This window comes from Carassius gibelio, chromosome B19 (genome assembly GCF_023724105.1).
Source record: "Carassius gibelio isolate Cgi1373 ecotype wild population from Czech Republic chromosome B19, carGib1.2-hapl.c, whole genome shotgun sequence".
Classification (NCBI taxonomy): domain Eukaryota; kingdom Metazoa; phylum Chordata; class Actinopteri; order Cypriniformes; family Cyprinidae; genus Carassius; species Carassius gibelio.
This window is the reverse complement of record NC_068414.1, coordinates 31050677-31072304: the sequence shown is the minus strand read 5'-3', so window position 1 is coordinate 31072304 and position 21628 is coordinate 31050677. Positions and strand designations below refer to the sequence as shown.

The following is a 21628-nucleotide window of genomic DNA, read 5'->3' as shown; positions in this document are numbered from 1 at the left end:
GTGTCGTTAAATTAAATTTTTAGGGTGGCAGTAGATAATTGAATGTATATCATATGGGAATCAATATTTACCTTAAATCTGTCAAATAGCAAAGTCCTTAATTAATGTACAGTGCGGTAAACAAAATATAATTCAACATAATCCTAACTAATGCATGTTTGATTTGATAATTGGTTAGACTTGTTACATGCATATACAGAGGCAAGGCTTATCCTTAAACTGGCCACAGGTCGAAAATGAACGTGGGGTTGGGGCAAAAAATTTTTGTAATAAAAATGGACCTGCACTATAAAACAATCACAGCTGTTGTAAATGAAGTGAAATCAAAGATTCTATATTGTGGCTTTAAATTTAAATCTGCTCATGTTGCATCATATTTATTTTTTACACATTTCACAGTGCTGCGCATTATAGCAATCACACTATTGAGCTTATGAATTACATCTCTGAAAAGATTGTTTAAAAGAGTTCTGTTGCGTGCATGTGACCATATAATGAATACTGTATTCACATGCAGGAAACACCAAAAAACACCTTTACTGTTTACCCCAGAGGAATCCAATTCCCATAACACTCTGCCCAGGAACCAATCTCAGACTCCTTATGCTTCCTGTCAGGAGGACTATAAAGATTGCTCTCACACAGACACATATTGCTAAGTATTGAATATTTGTAGCTTTATTCCTAGTTTCCGTGTTTCTTTCCATGTTCCTAGTTTGGCCTTTGACCATGGACTGTTAACATGCTTTTTTTTTGTGTGTTTGTTTTTGTTTGATTGTTTGCTGCCTGCCCTGACCATTGACTGTTTTGCGGATTACACTTTTGCCTCTGCTTTGGAGCAGGTTTTGCCACTATAATAACTTACGCTACATGGCTACTCTGCTATCCTGCTACAGAAAAAGTTTTATTCAGGTTTAGAGATCGCAAACCCAAACCAGACCAATCAGCTGTGAATAAATTATCACTTATATAATGCAATGAAGCCACTCCCCCATATCGCTCACTCCAAATTAAAGTAGTTTACGTTCAAATAATGTTTAGAGACAAAATTGCTTGACTTTTGTGTCTACATGTTTATATTTACATTATACATAATTGTTTATAATTCATTTAATACATTTATACAATTATTATAAGAATTAGTAGTTAATTTAAAGCTTCTCATTATTATATATCCATGGCATAATTTCATTTGGTGCCGCAAGTTGATCTCAAGGAATAGGAATAGGAATCTCAACTGAAAGTCTTTGCTGCACAAATCAAGAAAACATAATATTCAGTACTGCAATGCAATGTGATATTGTGCACTAGAGAGTGTTTCTGCTTCATGTCCAACCCATGTGAATCAAAATCTTGTTTTCCTGTTGGAGCCGATTCAGTGTTTCATTTTCAAATTTTCCAGCATGAACGCCAATCTCATATGAAGTCAGTGTTTTATCAAAATAATGATGCCAGATTCCATCACTCGTAGCTCCAAACCCAAACACATTCACCTGTAAGAGATTGAGTAATCCATGCATTATTAATTTCTTTGTCACTGTGAAGAAAAGTCTTATTCAAGATAAAAAACTATCAAACTATTATTATTTGAGAAAACACAAAAATAAAAGCCCTCTTTTAAAAAGAATATGATAAAAAATGATTCCTCCAAAAATAATATCACAATTCAGTAAATTTTTGAGGATAGTATTGCTGAAAGTGTAGGATATGGCATTAGGATATGGTTCAGCTCCTCTTGTTTAATTCCTAACACTTTGCTGAAAGGCCTTTTGTTTTTGTGTAAACAGTCTGGAGCCTTATTCATTCTTAAACCCAAAATCAAATATTTGCTGTCACCCGGGGTTGCTCTATTGTGATTCCTTTGAATCTCTGTAAATCCTGGCACTCCCTTAACAATGACACCAATGCAGCGCCACAACTCAGAATGGGAGCTTTACCTCATCACAGATGTGAAGAGCGAATATCAGTGTTAAGAAACCAGTGGATGGGTATCTGCCATGCCTTTCTGCCCAGTTATCATAGACATATCTTATGAATTCTGGGTGGAGGATCATCACCTAAAGACAATGACAGAAATAAAACCAGACATTTATAAAACATGCAATTACAGTATCAAGATTTTAATCAAGCAATATCAGTAAGCCATACAAATCAAAACAAATTAACATCTGTTATTTGACTGATTGGTTGATTTCATGAGAAGGTTTGTTATTCACCTTATCCTTGTTTGCTTTGATTGTAGACGGCACTTGTACATATGTTCTGAGTAAACAAACAAATCAATTCAGATCAAAATTCAGATTAAAAAATTTAGTTTTAATAAACAATTTCATAGAAATTCCATCATAGATTTTTACTGCTGATTTTTCATTATCACGTTCCCTGTTTGTGTCTTTTATGCTGAAGTTTTGGTCTTTCATGTATTCTAGTCTTGTAGTCAGTTGTAGTTTCATTGTTTATTAGTTCCTTAATTGTCTCTAGGTGTTCTTTGGGTGCTTCTCATTTCTTATTTGTGCATCCTTGTTGAGGACAGAGGAATCAAAGGATGAACATGTGAATATTCTTGTCCACTATGCCTGACCACTTAAAATCATTGTCAGCTGTGCTTAAGGGATCTGCCCTTATGTTGTTGAAGTTCGTTATTTAAGGCATTCAAAATAAATATTAATAAAGTAAGGTGCCCTGATGAAATACATGACATGTATGGATTATTTAAAGTGCAAAGGTAAAAATAGGTAAAAAGGTGAATATTATAAACAGTTTTCACGTGCATATGATATGAAATTTGTTGCTGTGCATATGATACACAGTTTTTATGTACATTTGATACGCATCTACCCCACAGCCCTAAACCTACTCATCGTTTAGCATATACATGCCAAAGTCCATTTTTGCATATCAGTACCATGAGTTTCTGTTTTTATTTGGTATACTATTTATATGCACTTTCATGAGATTGGGTTGGTGTTGGTTGGGTCTCTTGCTTCGCTTATTCCCTAGCTGTTAGCTGGTGTTTAGTTTCTTAATGCTATGTGTTTCAATTCCTATTTTAAAGAAATAAATTACTTTTAAAATGCATATAATTAGTACATAGTTTTTTATGTATTACAGGATGTATAACTTTATGTACATAACATGGGGGCAAGTTGTGGTCTAATGGTTAAAGAGTCAGACTCATAACCAAAAGGTTGCGGGTTCGAGCCTTGTAGGGACTGTTGGTGGGGGGGAGTGAATGTACAGTGCTGTCTCCTACCTTCAATTCTGAGCAAGGCCCACTGCGTGTGTGTGCACTTTGGATGGGATAAATGCAGAGCATTAATTCAGAGTATGGGTCACCATACTTGGCCACATAAAAATAAATAAATTGACATTTTCAGTGGTAGGGTAAAACAACTCCCTTTTACCTTGTCAAAAACAGATCTGTTCAGAGTGACCCATTTCTGTTCATGTCTCTTTAAATTCTCGTGAGCTACTGCTCACTCCACCCCATCTTCTATTAAAGTCACCAGTCTTAATTATGCAGTTCTAACTACTCAAAAACTATTTAAAATATAAAATGAGTAGATGACTTAGTGAAAAAATAGAAAGAAAAAAAAAACACCTTTATAAACCCTCTACAAAATGTAGTGTAGTCGACGCGACAAAGTGACCGTTTCTGAACTTTCACTGATTATAATGAATACAGTATTTTGCATTTTGCATCTGATGTCCCCTTTAAATTGTATCACCTAGTTTACTGTCATGTATTTATTAATGCATGGTTAATTCTCACTGTGTGATGTGTCTAGTGGTGAAGGCACTGATGAGCCACTGAATGTCCAGAATCTTAAATGGAAGAAGTACTAGATGGGTGGAGTTGTCTAAGTCCATGGCACTCTCGGGATACACAATCCGGTGAGTTGTCTTTGACCCTACATCCTTCTCATAACCTTCTGTCTGGCCTTTATTCATCCTAAGAGAAAAATACACAGGAGTTTGAAGTGTGCTTGATATTCTAATGAAAAGCCTTTGAGGCATCTAATCTGAACTCATGGCACATCATGGCAGTGGTATTTTATAGTACTAAGACACTATTATGAAAGTGTTTGGTTTTTTATGGTATCACATTTTATGGTATCACTGCAGAGGATACACTGGTGAACAAGTGATTTCTCCAAATCTAATTTTATACATTTTAAAGCTACATTTCTCCAGATATGTTTTGATGAAGAAACAGACTTTTTTCCTTTACTTTAACTACCCCTTTAACAAAGACATACAGAGTCTCTGACATTAAATGCATAACATATCCATCCCATCTATATTGATGCTTCTTTACTCTCAAAACCCTGTTCAATTTGAAGAGTGATAATCTTAATTAAAAAAACATCGTATCTATATTACTGAAGCAATCTTATTGACTACCTTATGACAAAGTCATGGAAATCTATGAGAGGCCCGTAATTGGATCCCAGCAGGTTCCCAGAGTTGCCCACCACAGCACAGGTTCTGCAGCGATCTGGACCGGTATCTGAGTAGTGCTCTTCATCAGGGAAGAGAGAAAACAACTGATCCATCACCTCTGTGTAGTTGCCGGCATTTGATTGTAGCTCCTGTATGATATTTTAAAGTAATTTAGCAGAATTAAGTATAATATCCACTCCAGTAAGTGTGTTTATACTGCATAAATATACTATTTCAAGAGGTTTTCAGTGCCTTTTGATTATAAGTTGTCATAATGTCGGTATTTACTTAATGAGGTTTTTAGTCCAATTACACTACATGTATGTAGGGCTGCCCTTGACTAAAGATTTTTCTGGTCGACTAGTAGTCATTCATTTTAAGCATTAGTCAACTTATCGCACATCTATTAATAAACCATTTAAATCATTATAATGAGCCTTATATTGGCTACATAGGCTATAAGTGCTCAAGCACACACAGAGCTTGCCAAAGCGCACAGCAGAAACAATGATTATGAATGTGTCACTGCCAGGGAAAAACAGTAAGGAAGATGGATTAACATTTAATAATGTTTTGATACACTATAGTGCTTTCTGTGTTTTCAGCATAAGAGATCAAGTCAGTGACACCAACCCATTATTTCAACACTAGTGATGCACCTTTATGCATATTTCATATGGATTACACAATTGGAGAATATTTGTTTTCCATTTAAATTGGTTCATTTGAAAGCAGACATTTTTCATGTCTGTAAGGAAGATATATGCAGAGTTTCAGTGTTTCGCACTCTAGTTCACACAGCCCGAGATGGCAGAAAAGGTCATCATCTGTTATGCAGTGGGTAGCCGTGATTTTGCCAAGTAAGACATGTTCAACATCTTTTGTTGATCCTGGATCAACATTACGGTCAAAAAATATAGACTTAAGCCAGTCCCTACCTCTTAAACCTACCCATAATTTATTCCTAAAATCAGTGCAAAATGATAGCTGATTAACAAGGTTGTAGAAGAATCTGTAACATTTTCTTTGAAGCCTATTTATAATGTATTATAAATGGGTATAATAGGGTATTCTTAAGGCATTATGTTAATGGCACAGTGCATTAAAAAACCTAATAATATGTTATATCAACTCATGAATGATCATAACAACAATTATAATACAGAGTTGTCCCCTGCAGAGAGGAACTGTGACATCGGCAACCGAGAACTCCTTGCAGTAAAGTTGGTGCTGGAAGAATGGAGACACTGGCTGGAAGGGGCCTGGCAACCGTTTCTTGTGCTGACCGATCACTAAAAACCTGCAATATCTAAAGGAAGCCAAGAGACCTAACCCTCGCCAGGCCAGGTGGGCTCTTTTCTTCACTCGGTTTCATTTTCAGATCACTTATCGCCCTGGATCCAACAATAGCCAAGCGGATACCCTGTCCGTACTGTATCTTACCCACAAAGTTATTTGTATATCCTATTCAATGGGACTTAGATGAATTGCTCAGAGAACAAGCTCAACAGCAACCCATGCCACCTGCATGCCCACCGGGAAGGACGTTTGTACCCAAGGATCATTGCAAGGCTCTGATTTCCCAGGTACATTGCTCAGTGGGGACAGGCCACCCAGAGGTAACAAAAGCTCTTGCTTCTTTGCAGTGCAAATATTGGTGGCCAGGCATGCAGGAGGAAGTGCAAGAGTTCATCAGAGGATGTGTGCTGTGTGCTATAACCAAGGTCCCATGACATCTACTGGTACCCTTACCTATTCCCCATCGCCCATGGTCTCACATTGGGGTAGATTTTGTCATGGATCTCCCAGTTTCTGATGACAAGACATGCATACTAGTGGCCATTGACAGATTTTCCAAGGCATGCAAACTAATCCCTTTACAAGCTCTTCCCACAGCATTTGAGACTGCCGAGTTATTGTTCGAACACGTATTCCGGAACTTCGGGATCCCAGAAGACATTGTCTCTGATCGGGGGCCACAATTTATTTTGAGGGAATGGAGGGCCTTCTTTTCTCTATTAAATGTCACTGTCAGTCTCACTTCTGGTTATCATCTCCAGGCCAACGGACAAACGGAACGCAAAATCCAAGACATCAGACACTTCCTAAGGATATTCTGCCACCAGAACCAGAACCTGTGGAACAGTTACCTCATCTGGGCTGAGTATGCACAAAACTCGCTCCATCAATCATCCACTAACCTCACTCCCTTTCAATGTATTTTAGGCTATCAACCCCCACTTTTCCCCTGATCATGTGAACTTTCAGAAGTCCTAGCAGTCAATACCTGGTTCCAGAACAGTGAGAGGGTTTGGGACCAGGCTCACCAGCATCTCCAACAGACAGGGAACCGGCAGCAATACTTTGCTGATCTCCATAGAAGAGCAAATCCCACGTACCAACCTGATCAGCTAGTATGGTTCTCTACCCGAGACATTCGTCTAAGACAACCCTGTAAAAAGCTCAGCCCTAAGTATATTGGACCATTCCCCATCGAACACCAAGTTAACCCTGTCACGTACCGTGAATTAAGAGCACTATGAATACACTCACCTGCACCTCAGTTCCCTGTCAAGTCCCCAACAGGAAAGATCCTCGCAGTTGTCTCCCAGTGCCTTTAAGTCACGTAACGTGTACTCACCTCAGTGTTACACTAACCTGTGTTCTTGTTCTGCTGTTCCCAAGAATGTGGATCACTGTGCGATGCCATGTTATTCTATGGTCGCTATATTCTCCCATGATCATTCCGAGTGGATGCTGTCTTTGGCTTGTGAGAAGGAAGCGAAGATTAGTGAGCGATCTATAACTCTGGCTGTGACATCTGAGATCCAAACTCTCGCACCTGTGCGATTCCCCTGTTCTACGAATTATACTACATGCACTGGAGAAATGGAACTTAACTGTGCAACTAGCAACAACGATACACTGCGCACTTGAACTCTTAATAAATAACACCATTCTGAATTCATCTTTACCTCTGTGTCCCGAGTCATACCTGACAGCTGCAAGTTAGAAGCATCAGACTGTCCTTTCAAAGTTAGAACTGCCCCACTTTATAGAACAGGCTTTGTGCCAAAGACGCTTTGTAGGTTACTGGTTCATGAAACGTTCCTCATCTTCCATAATACGTTGCACACACAAAAATATTTGGGTGGAACTGTTCTGGAACAATGTTGAAATACAACTTAACCACTGATTTATAGTTGTGTCCTCTTTTGGAAGAACAAACAAAGTAGTTTTTAGGAGGGTGAGGTTGACTGTTAACTTTTATAAAGAATATCACTTTGGATTTGAGACTTTAGTCTTTGAAACTTTACAGATCTACTTCATGCACCAAGAGCTTGAAACACTCTAAAGAGAAAGGAAAAATGTAAAATCACATCATATGACCCCTTTAAAGTTACATGGATTAAAAGACAAATAACTAACTTGTGGGGTCCTTTTGGTAAGTAAGGGATGTACAGATCCTTCTAAAAAAATTGCATATTGTGATAAAGTTCATTATTTTCAATAATGTAATGATAAAAATTTAACTTTCATATATTTAAGATTCATTGCACACCAACTGAAATATTTCAGGTCTATTCAGCGTATTCAGTGTAAATATTCAGCGGCCTTAAGCTCATCCAGAGTGTTGGGTCTTGTGTCTCTCAACTTTCTCTTCACAATATCCCACAGATTCTCCATGGGGTTCAGGTCAGGAGAGTTGGCAGGCCAATTGAGCACAGTAATACCATGGTCAGTAAACCATTTACCAGTGGTTTTGGCACTGTGAGCAGGTGCCAGGTCGTGCTGAAAAACAAAATCTTCATCTCCATAAAGATTTTCAGCAGATGGAAGCATGAAGTGCTCCAAAATGTCCTGATAGCTAGCTGCATTGACCTTGCCCTTGATAAAACACAGTGGACCAACATCAGCAGCTGACATGGCACCACAGACCATCACTGACTGTGGGTACTTGACACTGGACTTCAGGCATTTTGGCATTTCCTTCTCCCCAGTCTTCCTCCAGACTCTGGTATCTTGATTTCCGAATGACATGCAAAATTTGCTTTCATCCAAAAAAAGTACTTTGGACCACTGATCAACAGTCCAGTGCTGCTTCTCTGTTGCCCATTTCCTGCACACGCCTGTGCACGGTGGCTCTGGATGTTTCTACTCCAGACTCAGTCCACTGCTTCCGCAGGTCCCCCAAGGTCTGGAATCAGTCCTTCTCCACAATCTTCCTCAGGGTCTGGTCACCTCTTCTCGTTGTGCAGCGTTTTTTTGCCACACTTTTTCCTTCCCACAGACTTCCCACTGAGGTGCCTTGATACAGCACTCTGGGAACAGCCTATTCGTTCAGAAATTTATTTCTGTGTCTTACCCTCTCGCTTGAGGGTGTCAATGATGGCCTTCTGGACAGCAGTCAGGTCGGCAGTCTTACCCATGATTGCGGTTTTGAGTAATGAACCAGGCTGGGAGTTTTTTAAAGCCTCAGGAATCTTTTGCAGGTGTTTATGATGTTAATTAGTTGATTCAGACGATTAGGTTAATAGCTCGTTTAGAGAACCTTTTCATGATATGCTAATTTTTTGAGATAGGAATTTTGGGTTTTCATGAGCTGTATGCCAAAATCATCAGTATTAAAACAATAAAAGACCTGAAATATTTCAGTTGGTGTGCAATGAATCTAAAATATATGAAAGTATATATTTTTATCATTACATTATGGAAAATAATGAACTTTATCACAATATGCTAATTTTTTGAAAAGGACCTGTATATTGATTTTGCAGTAACCTTTCTTACCTTCCACCACCTGGAGACATTTGCACTCAATACACTGTTGTTGCTGTTGAGCAGAATTGGTACGTTGGGGTCGTATCGCTCACTGAACCAGTTACTATTTCCTCTGTCTGCCACACAGATATGGCAAGCACATGGAGAGCTCTCAGATAGAAAACCATAAGAACCATAGTTGAAAACCAACAGAGAGTTTTGAAAGCACAGAAGTAACAAGATGATAGTGGAGCTCAGGAATGCGGTAATGTAGCGCTGATGTTTCACTCGTAAAACCCTCATCTTTACGTCAGTGATGTTGGAGGTTTTGCCACTTTAAACTGAAGTATTACAGACCTATAGAGGGAAAAGGAGTGGCATATATTAAGATCCTCAAGACACATAATATAGTAACAGTTGTGTATTTGTTGTAAATATTCATCTCAGTGCTTAAAAGGTTACTCCACCCAAAAATATACCTTTTGATAATTTACACCCCCATATCAATCCAAACATGAGTGACTTTTTTTTATTATTACCTAAATATAAGTTTATTTTTAGAAGAAACTATAAAATAGTACGCAAGCATTTTTACATGACTTGTATAATAGCTAGTTTTCTCATGTATGTAATATGGCAGATTTTGATCAGATTTGGCATGTAATTATTTTAAGATAATAATAATTTTTTTTTTTTTAGCTCTGATTATTAAACATGCACCCCTAAAACGATTCAGAGTGTGTGGTCAAGACAATTCATGGTTTAATACATCTGTTTCTTAAATACCTAATAACTATAGTGATTGGGAACAATATAGGCCACTAAGCAATGGGTCAATGACAAATAAGATTTTCAAGAAGAAAAAAAATATTTTAAGCAAAACAGTTTTAAAATGCATTTTTATGTCCCAAAAAATGTATTGTGTTGTTTTATATTGGTTTTACAGCATTTTAGGCAGCATTAATTCATTATTAAACAAGATTTCTGATTTTACCACCCAGAAAATGTCAGGTGGGGCGAACATATATTAATGAAAATTAATATACATTTAATGTACTTAGCACTACTGAGACTTGTAAATATGAATCATTGTAGTGTCTAAAATGTATATCACATGGTAATTTTCCTTTCTATTTTTTTATGTAGTGCCCTTTTAGGTACCACTTTAGAATAAGGTTGCATTAGTTAATGTTAGTTAATGTATTAATTAACATGAACAAACAATGAATAATACATTTATTACTGTATTTATTCATCTTCGTTAATGTTAGTTAATGAAAATACAGTCATTCATTGTTAGTTCATGGTAATTCACAGTGCATTAACTAATGTTAAATAGCACAACTTTTGATTTAAATAATGCATTAGTAAATGTTGAAATTAACATAAACTAAGACTTATAAATGCTGTAGAAGGATTGTTCTTGCTTAGTTCATGTTAACGAAAGTAGTTAACTAACATTAACTAATGGAACCTTATTCTAAAGTGTTACCCCCTTTTATTCTAAATCATATAAACGGCTGCTTTTCTGCGTACTCATTTTTCCATAAGGACTTTTTATGTTTTTAACTGTAAAAATGATTTGTATACATTATATACAAGTTTACATTTATATTTCTTACTTCATTTTGCAATTGCAGTGGTAATTGATAAATTTAAATGTGAATTTGTTGGTTGCACCACCTGACCATGACCGGTCGCACCACTTGACATTGTGATCAATAATGATTGATATTCACAAAGTAAAAAGAAAGATATGTCATTGAATTTTATTCAGGTTTCAATTGGCTTTTTATTTTAATCCTCTGACCAATTTATACTCTATCTCAATCATATAATTACATTTCATTAACAAGAAAGTGCAAAACAAAACTGCATGTTATGATAACATTTTTATCATTGTTTCTTTAAAAATATAACTTTGAAACCTCAAGGAACACAATTAATAAATGAGAACATCTTTTATATGAAACAGTAAATTAGTGCAAATTTTGGGCCAAGAAACATTAAAGGTCCCGTTTTACGTGCTTTTTTGAAGCTTTTATTGTGTTAACAGTGCGCAATATAACGTGTTCATGTTTCGCAAGTAAAAAAACACAGTATTTTTCACACAATTTACCTATTTGTGTACCGCTGTTTCACTGTCATAAAAACGGGCTGATGACTTCCTTGTTCTATAAAGTCCCTCCTTCAGAAATACGTAACGGGTTCTGATTGTGCCAGCGGTTCCTGCGTTGTGATTCGACAGCAGCTTACAGCACACTGCCCTCCTGGTAACGCTAGTTGGAGTAGTTTTGAGAAGCAAGTGTGCAGGAGCGTGTGCTGGAGATGTATTTATAGTCACAGGAGCGATTTTACTGACAGATGCGCATGAAAATCGCATTCGTTTTTTTGCACAGCCCTAACATCTAACAAAGCTAAACAGCGTTGCCCTTTGTGTAATAAGTTACAGAAACTGTTAAATGCACCAACGTAAATAATAAAATACACTTACCAGTTGTGGTCCATAAACAACACCTTCTTCAGACAAAGAGGGAACTGCTCCATCTTTCAAGAATAATCTTTGAACGAATAGGGCATTAAACTGATTGAGAAAGTTGTCCTCAGCAAACTGTCCTCAGCAAAATATGCTGCACAAAGTTTTACATGTGGATTATAATTTTCCTGAACCGAGTTAAACATAAATTGTAACCATTAATTTCCAAGTACAGCATCCCTGGGAAGCCCAAACAAAGATGATTGGACTCAGAGATGAAAATAACAGCGTTTCAACGACATGGCGAAAAACACAAACACAGCTCTTCCTTCTTTCTGTCGGAGCGCAGCAAGGCCACGCCCCCTTTTTTGTGAATTCCTGTGGGCGGAGGTTATTCAAAAAACTGTTTTAGTGACGTCATTACTGCAGGAACTAGATGGCTGTAGTCCAAACGGGTCATTTTTTGTCGGCGAATTCTGCTAAATCAAATATATCTCGCTTGGCACTGAACTTTGAGCTTTAAAATTTTACAGATATTATTTATACTCTAACAACAACATTAAACAATAACTAAGGTTTAAAACATGGAATCACGAAGAAGGGGACCTTTAAGGGCAGAATTCAATCTACTGTTCAATAGAAATGTGATGTCATATGCTGTCAGATGGTTTTCTTAAAGGAACATTCCATAAAATTGCATTTTTATGTCGGTTGCTCTCCCTGACATTAGTAGAAGTAAAAGTTTTTTAAGTAATAGAATAGTTTTGAAATAGCACTTGGAATTTGAAATTTCCCCTCGTTTATAAGGAATTTAACATAAAATGATGCCAAAATATTTGATTAAGAATTTAATTGAGAAAATTAAGATTAATATCTCAGTTTTGTTCTCTGCTTGTATGTTCGGACAGTCGCACCACCTGACCTTTTTGGTCTTTCAAACACCAAAACTCAAAAAATCGATTGAATTTCAATAAAATGAAAAGGGTTTCTTATAAAGGACATATTGTAGATCCATTTGATATATTACATGTATTTATTCAAATTATTTTTAGGAAAATAATGAATTCGGACACAAAAAATACACGTCATGTCATTGACCCCAATACATACTAAAATTATAAAAAAATGCAAAAAGTGTGTATGATAAACATTTTAATGATCCTAATAAATTTTGGAAGCTGGTAAAATCACCAACTGGGAAATAATAAAGAAATAAAGAAGAAATTAAGTATAAATATAATGTAGCAGAAGCTTTTAATTTACATTTTACTAATATAAGTTCAATCACTCCATCTGGTTTCTCTGTAGGTGCAGATGGTAATAATAAGATAATATAGCCAAAGTTTTTTTTTTTTTTTATACCTATTTCCCCGTCTCAGGTTCATAAAGCCTTGATAAGTCTTGATTGTAAAAAGTCTGCTGGCCCTGATCAAATAGATCCTTAACTTCTTTTTATATATATATCTACAGACTTAATAGCAATACCTATTGCTTCTGTTTTTGGTGGAGATTCCACTGTCCTTTGTTAATTATCTGCCTATATGATAAATGAAAAGTAAAAGTACAATTAATATTTTATGTCAAACTCAATCAGGTTTTAGACAAAGACATATTACTATAACTGCTGCAATGTAAGTCACTAATAATATAATAACTGCATTGGATGATAAAAAAATCATGTGGGGCACTTTTTATTTATTGATTTATCGAAAGCATTTGATTCTGTGAATCATGACCTTTGTTGCATAGGCTTAAATGGGTAGGTTTAGTGATATAGTGTTGCAGTGGTTATCTGATTATTTTATATATATATATACAGATTGAAGTGGTTGCATCTTACAAATATCTTGGTATCTGGCTCAATGATAAACTGATATAGAAAGTATTTTAAAGAAACTGAGACCAATGTTAGATTTTTATTTTCTTTTAAAAACATTTTTTTCTCCTTTGTTGTTCAAAAAGGTTTAGCAGAAACTATGGTGATATTAGGCTGGACAACTTCTTTAAGTGATACTAAACTGTTTCCACATTTTAGTTAATTTGCATCAATAAATCAAACAACAAAATAAGAGTAACTGGATGCTGTTTATATGTGGATGATACAAAAACTATGTTATATATTTAATGGATTATATAGATTTTTATAGTAGAATATATATAATACATTTAATTCCTTTAAAAAGTGGCTACAGCACCTAAAAAAATATGTTAATGTAGTTATTGTAGAACTACATTTAAGTTTTGTCCTGTGTCATCATTTAAAACTTGATTTATTCATAAAAAAAATTCTTAGTTGCCTATAAAAACTGACTTACCTACTGTAGAAGAATCTCTGAAGGTGTATTCCACAGACTCATCAACAGACTGGCATAGTGTCAAAGCTTAGTTTTTTAGACCTAAAGTGTATGTTAAGACTCTGCTGATGTTGCTGATGTGCTGAGTATTGTAACCAGTTTAATTTATGTAACCTGTGTTTGGCAGTAAGGAGGGGTTTATATGTGACTCCCTCCCTCTGGTAACTCCTGTTAATCCACCTGCTGCCTGGTTTCATTATATGGCACATGACAGTGTACCATCCTTCCCAAAGATGATCATTTCTGGATTCTCATAATCATTTATAGTAAGGGCCATTCCATAGGGTGAAGGTGAATCAGCTCCAGGGTTTTATTTTCAGTTATTCAAACTTTAAATAAATTTAATATATAAAGCTAGCAAAGAAAATGCGAGAAAAATATATTTATATCAAAGAATATTGTCACTGTGAAATGAATCTCTTACTTAAATCTGCAGTCTGTAACTGTTTTTGGTTAAAAAATATCCTTTTTTTTTTCAGCAGTGTTCAAAATTATTGCCTTACTTTAGCCTGATTTAAAACGGTTAGTTTATAATATTGTCCCAAAAATTTGAGCATTCTGCTGTGTCATTATGTCATGTCTGTAAACCCAAAGTTGTTGTCCTGGCTACTAGGGTATCGCATGTGAGGATCCTACAGGTGGCGAGATAGTTTATAGCCTTTTCTCACAGCAGCTAGAATAATTAAGTGAATTACTTTAAAGGTGGATTGTAATCCAGAAATGATTATGGGTTTATGAAACAAATGTGAATGAAATTCTATTCCAGTTTTATGTGCTTCTGATTACAGATATCTTGGGATTACACAAGATTTGTATTTTAAAAACAACCAGTTCAAAGAGAGCATAGTAAGATTTTTGGGTAAAAAAAAAATTCTTAATATGAAATTTGAATGGTATGACAGTTACAGATTAGACTGCACAGAAATTGAAATCTACACACTAATACTATACTCATAGTCACACAATGCTTATGTTGTTAACATTAATAATTGGAGAATAAAGTATGAGAATAATAATAATTTGCACGGTTTAATTTGATATGAGTTAATCAATCTTAAGATGAAATCACCATTTGTAGTGCAATTTATTTTTTATTTAATGTTTTTTATGTTGGAATGTTTTTTTTTTCCTCAGTTGGTCAGTATATTCAAACTAGGGTCAATCAAAGTCAAATGTAAGTCAATATTAGTATACCTGAATATGTTTGTCTATATGTGCGTGTGATGTAGCTTGTGTGTGTGAAAGGATGTGTTGGCTGTTGATAGCACATTCTTGTTAAAACGTTAGGTTTGACATCTGCAGGGTGTCCGGTAAGAGACTTGTTTGATATTTGGGAGTAACCCATTTATATGTCACTAAAACTACTGGCAGTTGTCTGTAAATTGTGTTAAGCTAATTTGTGGGTGTATATGTGTGTGGTTTTTCTGTAAAAAAATAAAATAAAAATAAAAAAGATATACCAAATAAAACACATACAGCATAAGCATAAATGGTAACAAATGTCGAAGCAAAGTAAGTTATTTACAACTTTAGAATACTTAGAAATGTATATCTATAAAAGTGCTCCCAAAGTAAAAGTTTTTGTTTACATCATATATATGTGTACTGTGTATATTTATATTTACTATGTACTGTATACAGATGTAATAGAATATCATCAAAAAGTTGATTTCACTAATTATTCAAAAAGTGAAACTTGTATATCATATTCATTCATACATTCATACCTTTTGCTGACCTTTCAAGGGCACCTCAGTCGTGGTATTGCCGGCTCGAGACTCGACTCCACAACCTTAGGGTTAGGAGTCAAACTCTCTAACCACCAAGCCACAACTTTCCCTTTTGGCAATGTGGGCAGGTGCCAAATTATGCTGGAAAATTGAATCAGCATCTTCAAAAAGCTGGTCAGCAGAAGGAAGCATGAAGTGCTCCAAAATTTCTTAGTAAATGGGTGCAGTGACTTTGGATAAAAAAAAAATGGACCAACACCAGCAGATGACATTGCACCCCAAATCATCACAGACTGGGGAAATTTAAAGGGATAGTTCACCCAAAAATTATCTCAATAATGACTCACCCTCATGTCGTTCCAAATCTGTGAGACCTCCGTTCATCTTCGGGAACACAGTTTAAGATAATTTTGATTTAATCTGAGAGCTCTCAGTCCCTCAATTGAAACTGTGTGAATGGTATAATGTCCAGAATGTCACATGGACATCTTCAAAGTAGTCCATGTGACATCAGAGGGTCAGTTCTGCATTGTCTTCTCTTCCGGGTCTGTTGTGAACACGTTCAAGTGTAACGTTAGTGATATCCAGTTCGCAAACTAATCATTCGATGTAACCGGATCCGGATTTCTTGTATAGCTAAAAGGCTGGAGAGACAAAGGAGACTAATGCTGGAAGGGAATCGGAGGTACAAGTAGCAGCTTTTAGCGTACACCAGTTAGCCTCTGGAGCATTATACCATAATGAAATCTTAGTGGACCGGTAATAAAATGTAAAAATTGGCAGGGCTAAACCATCATCATCTCTATGGCCCTGAAGATCAACTTTGTTTGCTTACCTGCGCAAATAAAAAGGAAATTGTTTTATCAGGACAGTTAAAAAAAGATTTAGGTAGAAAAATAGGGATAGATTGAAAGAGGAATAAAAGTGGAAGAACATTTATTTTATTGGTCTCCACTCTCCCTACCAGAGAGAGGGGTAGGTGGTCCCAAAATTTTTAAATCAAGTTGGGTGTAATCAATGAAATGGAACATGGGAAATGTAATCTGGGGTGACAGTCTGTGTAATGGGAAGGCGACCCTAAGGTTGATTATCTTAAGTGGCTCCACCTGTGCTAATTAGGCTAAGTATCTGACATGCTCCTCCCGAACCTTGTTATGAAACTACATTTCACGAGTTCACACTTACATATAATTAGCTGTAGTATTATAATGGATATTTGGCGTGCTGTCCGGGGAAGGAGCTTCGAACTCGGGAATGGCCCGAACCGAGAGTACCCCCCAAAAAGCAATAGCGGAAAGGACAGCCGCCAGACTAATGACCCCCCCACAATAGCGTTGAGAAAAATTGGGTCTGTGATAAGATGGCAGACAGAGCGAACCGGAATGCTGATAAACCATCAATGGAGACAGGTAGGCTAATTCAGCTGTATTTATACCCTAAGGTTGATTATCTTAAGTGGCTCCACCTGTGCTGATTAGGCTAAGTATCTGACGTGCTCCTCTCGAACCTTGTTATGAAACTACATTTTGTTTAAAGTGCTGTATAAATAAAGGTGACTTGACTTGACTTGAATGTAGTCTGATAATGATGTTTCTAGGTTAAAGTATTATTACATATTGCCTCAATCAAAATGGATTAAACTTTATCAAGAGTTTCATCTTTTAATGAACTAAAATAACAGTGTGAATGTCACATGCAATAATCAGCATTAACCCGAGGTGAGGTGTACACTTACTGAACAGGGATGCACATTATAAATTCACCGATGTTTTATGTAGAAATTCGTTAGAAACTTTAAAGAGACTAAACAGGTTTTGTAACACCTTAGAAAGATCAATTTGATTGAACTGTCAATGTATGCAGTTTTTAGAGAGGCAGCAGATCATGTGGTCTATGTCAGATGGGGATGCATTATATAATCCTTTTCTATTAAAGTAATAGTTTACCCAAAAAAATTTCCTTAAGTGTACTCACCCTCAAGGTTGAGTTTGTTTCTCCATGCTCACCCATGGATTCTCTGCAGTGAAAGGGTGCTGTCAGAATGAGAAAAAGTCCAAACAGCTGATAGAATCATCACAATCATTTAGAAGCAATCCACCACATGACTCCAGCCCATTAATTCGGGTATGTCTACATAACATGTAAATATTAAAAGGAGAAATAAAAGATAAAACAAACTCAGATGTGCCCATGATTTGTTGTGCTTTGTGTCTAAGATGTGGTGTTTGTTAATTTGGCGCAATTTTCATTTTATGTGTAAGTTATTTATAGTATCTTGTTGTTGCTGCTGCTTTATAAAAAAAATAAAGTTGATCAAATTACAGAGAGTGCAGTTTATTGCTCTGGTCACATCTGCAATCCTCATGTCCTCAATCCTCAAATATGGATATTTATCTTACAAAAATGTATGGAGGCCTTTATTCACCCCCCTGTGCTGTGTGAGGGACATTTTATTATGGATGCGCACACTTTATTTCATGTCTACTGAACTTTTCATTGAAAGGATTGGAGGGACCAACTCCGACTGGATTCGTCTGAAAGAAGAACGTCACATACACCTATAGGATGCTTTGAAGGTGAGTAAAACACAGGCTAATTTTCATTTTTGGGTGATCTAACCCTTTAAATATATTTAGACTATAATTATTTAAATATATTAAGTATAAGTCAAGTATACTTAAATGTTATTTTAAGTATATTTCTGAGAAGCACATAGAGCCCATGTCTTAGAAATACATAAAAAGTAGACTGAAAGTATACTTTCCTATTTTTTAGTTTAAAAGTAGTATACACACTACTAATAGCACACTTGTTTTTCTTAAGGGTCAGTTTCAGGGATACTTGAAAGAAAGGATTTTGTTCACTTTAAAAGCTTCTGAAGCTACCAAGACTATAAACCTGCAGCATTGAAACATTTTAAACAAATCCCATGCCTCATAGGGAAGTGTGGTTGCTTTTGCCACACATTGCATGACATCAGAAAACCAAGATTTACCTCAGCTGGATTAATTATTAGAATGTATTTTTCTTAGCATAGTTATAGATCTAAGAAGTATCTACTGCTAAAGGGCATATTTAGCACACTCCCTCATTGTACCTCAAACATTAAAGGCCTCTCACACTTGAAATAATTTACACTGGGTAATTTAAACCCTAAGCAAATGGGATCTTGGGTAATCTTATCTTGCATTTCACACTGCTCATACTTTACCTACTGTCACACTATACATTCCTGAACCCTGAGTTACTGTTATTATTTGCATATTTGCATTGTCAACAGTCATAAACACAATTGGTTTTTGACAACTCAAAATGGGAATGATACTAAATTTGGACATGGATCTGCACTGATCTCAATATCTCTGGGATTAAACCATACAGGGCCTTAAAAATTAAAATTCCAAAAGAAAAGTTTCTTAGAAACCAAAATCTAAAATCATATTAAGATAGCTTAAGTTATAGGCATGCACATTTTTGAAAAAATGTTTATGACAAACAAACATGTATGTCCAATATGTTAATATAAATATAAAATGAAGGTTTTTTTTTTTTAGAGGCCCAAACTGCGTACTCTGCCTATAGGAAGCGGCGGTACTGCTGTGTCTGTCACACCACTCTGTTCCCCATTCGGGCTTGAACTGATGGTAAAACTAAGGACATTAGTAACTGTCTTAGTAGCTGGCAATTATGGAAAGGGGCATTACATTTCAGCCAGTCACAATGCACTGTGTCAGTTGGCCAATCAGAGCAGACTGCGCTTGTCAGAAGGAGGGACTTTGTTGAAAACGACACGTTTGAGAGAGTTGGGGCATAGAGGACCTACAATAATGTACTTCTTCTTCTTCTTAGACCATTTCCTTTACGTAGCAGTAGCGGACGTAGGCTCTCCCACACGACAACTCAAAGATCATCGTTCCTCATTCAAAAATTGCTTTTATTGCTGAGATTTTGGCTGTATTTCTAATACAAATATCTAAATAAACTAAAATCATGATACATTTTCTATAGAAGAAAAAAAACTATGTTTAGTCTTGTTTGCTTGGGTAAACAAATACAATTAATTGCCAGCTCACTATTTTTCTCACCATACCACTTTCATTTTCATCATGCAGACACAGTAAATTTGACAGAAATGGCATGTCTTTTTTTGTAAGGGAACCTATGGTGCCCTTAAGGTTAAATGGTCGGTTCACTTAGTTTTGTCATGGCCACAACATAATAACTTATGGCAACGTGATAATATGTCATGGCCACAAGATACTAACTTATGGGAATGTCATATATCTTGACCACAGGATCATTTTGTCCAGGTACTACATCCTTATGTTGTCATAGCCAAGAGTTTAAACCACAAACAAACCTGCGTGACCATAGCCACCCGGAATTATCAGAGATTCATTAATTAATATTATAATTTGAATGAGTACGCTGCCTGCGTTCAGCTCATAATCTCCAAAATGGCGCTACAGTGATGTGGAAAGAAACAGAGGAGAGGAATTGTTGAATGAAGTCGTAATTTTTGTTTTCTTCATGAACTAAAAGTATTCTTGTCGCTTCATAATGTTAGTGGTTCAATCACTTATGGCAGATGGATTATTCCGACGAGGTCTTTCATGAAATGCTTGTTTTCACTCAATATCCTGTTAATCTTGAGTACCTATAGAGTAGTACTGCATCCTTCATAACTCCAAAAAGTCTTTTGTTTTATTATATTTTTAAGAGAAAGATAGTCTGTACCGTTTTTTCCCGGAAAAACACGAGCGCCTGGAGGCGTGAGCGGAGCTAAAGTATCACAAGCGCGAGTAGGCTTTTGCGTAGACAGCGTTTGGAACAAGGGGCAAGGAACTCGACCGGAAGTTGAAGTCTGGTGGGGGCTGCCATCTTTTAGCAGAACTTCACTTGCGTTAGCATTCCCATTGACTCCCATTCATTTTGGCGTCACTTTGACAGCGAATAACTTTACATCTGAGGCGTTTAAAGACTCTGTTTGTCCATTATTTATTTCTAAAGATACACGACAATGTATAAAGGGCTCCATTACCTTCTATGTTACATTATGGCCCCGTATAAATAGTTTTTGTAAAAAATAGGCTAACGATTGCGTCATAACCACGCGACTCTCTGTCGCATTACCGTACAGACAGGTGGAGAAGCTCGCAGGCAATTAACTTAATATGGCGTACTGGCGTTACATTTTAAAATACTATACAAAATAATTAATCAGAATACTTATTCCTGCTCACTCACGAAAAAGAACTCCCCACTCAAGCTCGCCGTCTCTGCAAGATTAACGATGGCAGTTTGCACCCACAGCCACTTAGAAGATTTACATCTGGCAGACAGGTTGCTGACGTCGTCAAGCTTCGTTTGAGTCTGCGCGTCAGAAACAGAAGTGCTAAAAAACGCTAAAACTGGGCTTCATTTGTCTTAATTGAGTTCCAATGGGGTCGCTGTGTCCATTTCTTTTACTGTCAATGGTCTGGAAGCTGTGTCATTACTGTGAGGAAAAAAACATCATTCAAAACAAACCATGGCCGTCAGATCAGATTCAGTCGTATATTTATGATCCAGAATCAGATCCAGAGGCTGAAATTGAACAAGAACAGCATCAGCAACGACGTTTCTATGTGGTATGTATTGAAACTGTATATATTTGCTTAGCGGTTTTGGAAAATGACTTAAGTTCCACTTTATGTCGTCGTCTTTTTTTTTTTTTTAAGCTGTACATGTGGAAAGTGTAGTTTGATGACAACATCGCATGTTGTTTACTTGATGTGCTTACATGCCAATAGCTAACTTAACAACACAGAGATATTTGAAGCAGTTTTACTCACCGCCTGCCAGTGGCGTAGCCATGGGTGTGC

General features: G+C 36.3%; 1 protein-coding gene across 1 annotated transcript; it reads right to left on the bottom strand.

The window, feature by feature from the left end:
• Positions 1–586: 586 nt before the first annotated feature.
• Positions 587–14132, bottom strand: LOC127979416 (CMP-N-acetylneuraminate-beta-galactosamide-alpha-2,3-sialyltransferase 1-like). The gene is made up of 7 exons (XM_052584865.1): positions 13996–14132; positions 9235–9561; positions 4405–4592; positions 3773–3952; positions 2217–2262; positions 1938–2057; positions 587–1493 (listed from the first exon to the last, which is right to left on the bottom strand). The coding sequence occupies exons 2-7, from the start codon at positions 9505–9507 to the stop codon at positions 1326–1328; spliced, it is 975 nt and encodes a 324-aa protein (XP_052440825.1). The 5' UTR covers positions 9508–9561; positions 13996–14132; the 3' UTR covers positions 587–1325.
• Positions 14133–21628: the final 7496 nt, after the last annotated feature.

What these genes read in the sequence shown, in the direction of transcription:
- LOC127979416 (XM_052584865.1), bottom strand. Translation starts at nt 9,507, where the DNA reads ATGAGGGTTTTACGAGTGAAACATCAGCGCTACATTACCGCATTCCTG. An exon ending in TTCCATGACTTTGTCATAAG is followed by an intron (nt 3,953 to 4,404) that starts GTAGTCAATAAG and finishes TTTTTCTCTTAG; the next exon opens with GATGAATAAAGGCCAGACAG. An exon ending in ACCACTAGACACATCACACA is followed by an intron (nt 2,263 to 3,772) that starts GTGAGAATTAAC and finishes TTGTTTACTCAG; the next exon opens with AACATATGTACAAGTGCCGT.